This window comes from Anticarsia gemmatalis, chromosome 17 (assembly GCF_050436995.1).
Source record: "Anticarsia gemmatalis isolate Benzon Research Colony breed Stoneville strain chromosome 17, ilAntGemm2 primary, whole genome shotgun sequence".
In the NCBI taxonomy this organism is placed as follows: Eukaryota; Metazoa; Arthropoda; class Insecta; order Lepidoptera; family Erebidae; genus Anticarsia; species Anticarsia gemmatalis.
The window spans coordinates 8,459,898-8,466,171 of NC_134761.1; the positions used below are offsets into that span (position 1 = coordinate 8,459,898).

At 33.2% G+C, this 6,274-nt stretch overlaps 1 protein-coding gene across 2 annotated transcripts; it reads left to right on the forward strand.

The window, feature by feature from the left end:
- The first annotated feature begins 1,512 nt into the window (after positions 1 to 1,512).
- Positions 1,513 to 2,424, forward strand: LOC142980079 (uncharacterized). Of its 2 annotated transcripts, XM_076125377.1 has the most exons (3): positions 1,513 to 1,547; positions 1,642 to 2,125; positions 2,159 to 2,424. In XM_076125377.1, exons 2-3 carry the CDS (start codon positions 1,652 to 1,654, stop codon positions 2,339 to 2,341), a joined length of 657 nt encoding a protein of 218 aa, XP_075981492.1. In that variant the 5' UTR covers positions 1,513 to 1,547; positions 1,642 to 1,651; the 3' UTR covers positions 2,342 to 2,424. The 2 variants fall into 2 exon arrangements, with proteins under 2 accessions (XP_075981492.1, XP_075981491.1); XM_076125376.1 differs by having other exon boundaries at positions 1,642 to 2,424.
- Positions 2,425 to 6,274: the final 3,850 nt, after the last annotated feature.

Consider the following 6,274-nt stretch of genomic DNA (forward strand, 5'->3'; position numbering starts at 1 on the left):
ACTTTGAGGGTTACAGATAATTTAATTAGGGTTATAGGTAATAAAAAATGATTTTAATTATGTTAACGTTACCAGGCTATAGATTTATATGATCTTCAAAAGATCGTAATAACCTCAAAAAATATGTTTACCAAATGCTATAATGGCGTCTCGATCAAGCAGCTCTCAGAGTTGGTTACATCTGCTCTAGCGCCTTAAGCTGTACAAAGGCTCTAGTGTTTGCTGTTGTAGACCTCAAGGTTTTGCAGTTGTGGCATAGGAGTGCTTCAATATAACTGATTTGGTCGCACACCAGCATTTTACTCGTACTTTTAGGGGTCAGTCGTTGAATATTAAAATAGTTTGAAAATCTTTTTTATTTTATTTTATTTTATTTTATTTTATTTTATTTTATTTTATTTTATTTTATTTTATTTTATTTTATTTTATTTTATTTTATTTTATTTTATTTTATTTTATTTTATTTTATTTTATTTTATTTTATTTTATTTTATTTTATTTTATTTTATTTTATTTTATTTTATTTTATTTTATTTTATTTTATTTTATTTTATTTTATTTTATTTTATTTTATTTTATTTTATTTTATTTTATTTTATTTTATTTTATTTTATTTTATTTTATTTTATTTTATTTTATTTTATTTTATTTTATTTTATTTTATTTTATTTTATTTTATTTTATTTTATTTTATTTTATTTTATTTTATTTTATTTTATTTTATTTTATTTTATTTTATTTTATTTTATTTTATTTTATTTTATTTTATTTTATTTTATTTTATTTTATTTTATTACATAGATTATTATTTAGACAGACTGAACCACCACTGCACCTATGTAAATATATTATGATAATAATTTTAAGCTTTAGTATAAAGGTATATTACTCGGTTATAGCGCTTTAGGTGCTTAACATAATTCTGTAATCCCCATGGCTGTAAAAATGTTTCGAATGATACCTTATACATCTATTTGCCGTACAGAAGCCATATAAATATCTGATATAAAGCTCAAGGCGCTATTAAAGACCTACGCAACTCTTTTATAGATGAGTAATACACTAGCCCTAAAAAAATCTGTTATAGAACCTAAGGCATTACAAAAAGCTTATTTACGCTCTTGAGCGCTATAAGCGCAACGCATAACTCCGTTTAAACTCCTTTATCTCCTAAAGTCCCCTTATACAGTTAACGGTGTTATAGAAGATTCTATTAACTCAGTTATACTTCCCTAGGCTGTCTAGCGATGCAATTACATGCTCATATATCACTATAAGTCATTAGTTTCCTACTAAACGGCTACTGTCCCGCCTAGCTGTTAAAGGGTTTTTTAAATAGCTAGTATACAACTTATAGAGAATTGTACAGCATTTGAACGACTCTTATGCAACTATCAGGCTGTATAACGACTGTATAAGCAGCTTGTGTGCTAGTTGGGAAAGCATTTGATATCTTTTAATCGCAAAATTTTAAGATAAAGTTGAATATAAAAAGTTCTCCCTGTGTGATACCGAGTATAGTCGCATCTTCGACGCGGGTTAAAAAAGTAAGTTATTAAATTCTCACAATATCAACTGATCATCAACTATATTTTTTCACCTACAAATACATATAAACAAAATATTTAATATCATTTTCAGTTACATCACGATGAAATTCTTCTTGGTTTTCGCACTTGTCGCCGCCGTGGCTTCGGCCACTTTCACCAAGCCTGCCGCTCTCAGCGGTGAGGCGGCCGAGATCCAGGAGATCATCGCCGCCATCAACAACCCCGCCACCAACCCCGCCACCGCCGCCGCTCTCGAGCAGATGCTCCAGGACATCCTTGGAGTCAAGCCCGACCCCGTCATTGTTGTTGATGAGGCTCCCGCCAACGACTTTGTCGACATCTTCCCCGTTGTTGACCCAGTCGCTCCTTCCGAAGACTTCGTGGACATCTTCCCCGTTCTCGACTCGGTTGCTCCTGCTCCTGCCGCCGCCTCCAGCACTCCCCTGGTCCAGATCATCCTGAACATCAACCAGGCTGCCGCTGAGTCCAGCCCCGTCGCCCCCGTGGTCGTTCCTGAGGCCGCTGACATCATCTCACCTGTTGAAATCGTCGACAACTTCCCCGTCGTCGACCCCGTCATCATCGACAATTTCCCCGTTGTCAACCCTGTCTCCCCCGTGCAGGTCGTCGATGTCTCTCCCGTGCAGGTCGTCGATGTCTCCCCTGTCCAGGTTGTAGATGTCAGCCCCGTCCAGGTCGTCGACGCCGCTCCCGTCGCCGTTGAGCCCGTCAACATCGGCACCCCCGTCATCCCCTCCCCCGCTGTCAACCTTCCCGAGTCGCTCAACTAAGGAATGGAGCAGGACTCTCAAAAGGGTTGTATCTCCAAAATGTATATTTACATGTGATACAATTAAACGAGATTAACTGTTAATACGTTTTTGATTGTGTTGATTTACCTTATTTGACCCTTGTTGTAAAACCCGAAATTACTAACTTACTTGGTGGTAGATGCAGTAACTACTAAGTTTTAGCTAGTGGAAGATGACTAGTCTTGCGGGGACTATTACGGAATAACGAACACAAAATACTATAAGGGGCTAAAATTGTTCCGTAAGGCAATCGCAACTTCGTCACCTGCGGCTTGGTGGCCATCATAACCATTATGCAGATGTAGTATTGCTGAAAAAAGCTGCAGTACAAGGCTAAATAGAATACAAACAGCTTAACTTATTAGCAGCATAACACAACACAACAAATAAAGCAGAGGCAATTTCGAGAGATAAAATTTTAAATAATACGAGAATAGACACATTGAAACAAAATTAATTAGAATAATTAATGAAATACCGCCATCATTTAACTAGACCTAGTGTTTCGTATCAAGTATAAAAGTAGTAAACGTTTGACTTTGTCGCGATATAAATCGTTCTGCGTTTGATTCCTAAGGTTGTATACATCAGTTTAATGTATATTTACAGTTTAATGTAGAAAACATAAGTTTTTTTTAGAGATATATGCAATAAATTCTGTTAATTAAGTTGCTTGCAGGCGTGGACCGCAACACTCAAACGGTAGATAAGCTTCGTTTGGTAGCCTTTTCAAGTATGTTTCCATTGGTTTATAAGTACCTAACATTTTTTGATGTACCTCTTATTAGCCTTCATATCATTATCACCATCAATCACCACCTTCATAAATGTATTTATTATACAATGTACATAAATCATACAACTTTCTGAATCCATTTTAACGGTAGGATTTTTTTATTTAGGATATTGTTATTTTATATGCATCTTTTTACAACAAGTTTCTATTTTTGGTTTGGGTTTACATAATTGATTACATAATCGGGGATTAAAAGATAGCTGGTAGAACTTTAACTAAAAATAGATCAAAATTGTTAATGAAATTATATTCATTCATCATTATTGATGCATCGCTTTTAAATCCAGAAAGATCTGCCTTAACCTTTTAATCCAGTAAATTAAAAAGATAACCGACCATAGATATGTGACGCAATGGTGATAATCTATGGACGTGTGTAACGGAACGATTAAGAATTTTAATCCAACCGTTATCGTTAGTCCTGTATTAATTTTGTTGAGATATCATATATTCGTAAACCCCTAGGGCTTACTGTGTAATTAGTAAGGAGCGAAATAAATGTTCATAAATATTACTTTATGTCAAATAATATTAGTAAAGTGAAATCATACGGAACGACAGAAAATTCTTTAGAATAATTTATACTGTTTCAACTAGATTTATTTAGCCATGATATAATAATCAAACATCTTAAAGCATCGGTAGGTATATTGAAAATTTTCAAAAGATTCGTAATTCATTATAATGCGTAGATATCTATCTCAATCTGCTATTTAAATGTATTAACCGTTGTTCGTATGTTTCTTTCAATTAAGTGCACTGACGACTAATTAATAAAATTACGATGTCGTACACAAATAGTTTGTATCTGCAAAAACATGAATCAACTCACAAGATAAATCAATTTATTCTTTGGCAAACATAGGTAATCGTTACTTTTAATATTATGAGTTATTTAGAATAGCATAATATAAAAGTTACATTTACTGTTCCTCCTTTATACGTAAAATACTGATCCGTTTGCATGAAATTTTGTAAAAATATAGTTTGCATCTAGCCTTATGACTATATTTAGCCTTATAACATGAAAGATTTAAATTGAATTCTACGCTGAACTACAGAAAATCATATGATTTTAACTTACTAACCATTGTCTTGATCTCTCTTTAAGCTTAAATTGACCCTCTGCCTGACCTGACTAACTATATTTAACTAAAATCTAAACAGACACGTCTTCAGTATATTAAAGCCGTAAAAATGTTGTTTAAAACATTAGGGATTGCGGAAAAATTTCAATAATAATCTGATATTGCAAATTTTACAATAAACACGCAAACGATAAGGTCACCGCGAAATATCAATATCAAGGCAATTACACATATGATTTACAAGCTCATAAATTAATTTATATCGAGGATATACTGTAGTAATTCCTTTAGTTATCGCCGGTTTGAAACAATAAACGCTGATAATTTATTTGTCTACAGTGGCGTTGTTTCAAACGTGCAAAATTCTGGCTTTTAGATTTTTGTAACAATGTATGATTATATTACTGGGCCACGAGACGAAGAGATCAATGTTATTCAAACTCAATAATACTTTATAAGCTACATATAATCAAGTCGTAAATTGAAACCGTATTTTTGTTAAAAACGTCAATTAACAACTTTTAACTTTACTATAGCATAGTAGTCTTTTACACAATTACGCAGTTACCTATCTAATATTTCAAAAGGATAGGGATAGCTCGATTCTCTACCACTATGGACTAAGTAGCTATCGAGAAATTTTGCACGTAAATCTGATCAGCACCTCTATTGGGCTCCCTAGAAACTATTTTGGCAGTGCATTTTAAATATCAAACTCTCGATACTCGACAGTACCAACTGTAGAGAATTACGATACAGTTAAACATTATTTATCTGGGTAACTACCTTCTGAACTGGCGATTAATTCACTCTCTGTATCACTGAGAATAAGGTGTCAGCATTTGACCTAAATGAATAAATGATTTGATTTTGACTTCATGTTCTTTTTAATTGCGTGACAGGATATCGGCCGTGGTCGATGTTCGACTTGCCCACAGACTACAGTTCAGCATGTTTGCGAACATAGATATGAATAACCTGCACTACTTCTTTACACACACCAACAATAATCCAAAACCACAATTTTCTGTTGAAATATTTTAAGTGATAAAAAATTTCTGCACAAAACTAATTGGCTTATTTTATTGAAAACCTAATATCAAGTAAATAATATAAAAAAGGGTAAATGCGAGAAAAGATCCTAAATAGTTTATTTTTGTTTACTTTGATTTGCCTACAACACCTAAGAAGTAGCAAGAAATGAAAAGTGCCGATAAGGTGATAATGTTTATATCGTTATGTAATAATACACAAAATAATCATTATGATACAGTTCAATAATATGTAGGATACATCAAGGATAATCTAGGTATCAATTTCAATAAAATCTAAAACCGGCCCTTTATGAGTACCTTGGTTTATACCTAACAAGTAAAGCTTTCTTAGTAACAATCAATGATAAAGTGAATATGTACATAAATAACAGCATAAAATCAATAACAAAGTTGACCTGAAGAGATGTAAACAGCGGTAATAAAGAGTAATCAAAAGATATGCTTAAAGCAGACGAGTCAATCACCTCGATTTAAACACACATTCGGATTAGCCGACTTAATCCAACCCGAGTGCCGACAACAAAGAAACAATATTATTATGTAGGTATGTTATTGTTTACTGATCGTTTAAAACCAAATTTTCCATCGCCTGATTACTTTATTATCGGAAGAATTTGTTCAAAATAAAGTTGAAAATATAGCCTGAAGCTCGATTCTCCACTACTGTCGAGTACCGGCTACCAGCTTGTCATCAATACATTTTGTATGAAAATCTGATCAGCGTCTCAGACGGGCGCGGCGTCGTAGAAAGTATTTTGGCAGTACATTCTAAATGTCAAACTTTCGATACTCGACAGTACCGACTGTACAGAATCGCGCTACTGTAAGCCGTATTTTTTAGAAATTTCAGTTCTTACAAACCTTAAAATCATAGTTTTGTTACAAGTCTACGCCATAATAAGTAGGTATCTATATAGTTTGTAACAACCAAGTATGTAATTCATATAAACCAGATATTAGCAGTAAAACTAGT

Excerpts from the sequence above, each read along its gene's own strand:
- LOC142980079 (XM_076125376.1), top strand. The coding sequence starts at position 1,652 with ATGAAATTCTTCTTGGTTTTCGCACTTGTCGCCGCCGTGGCTTCGGCC.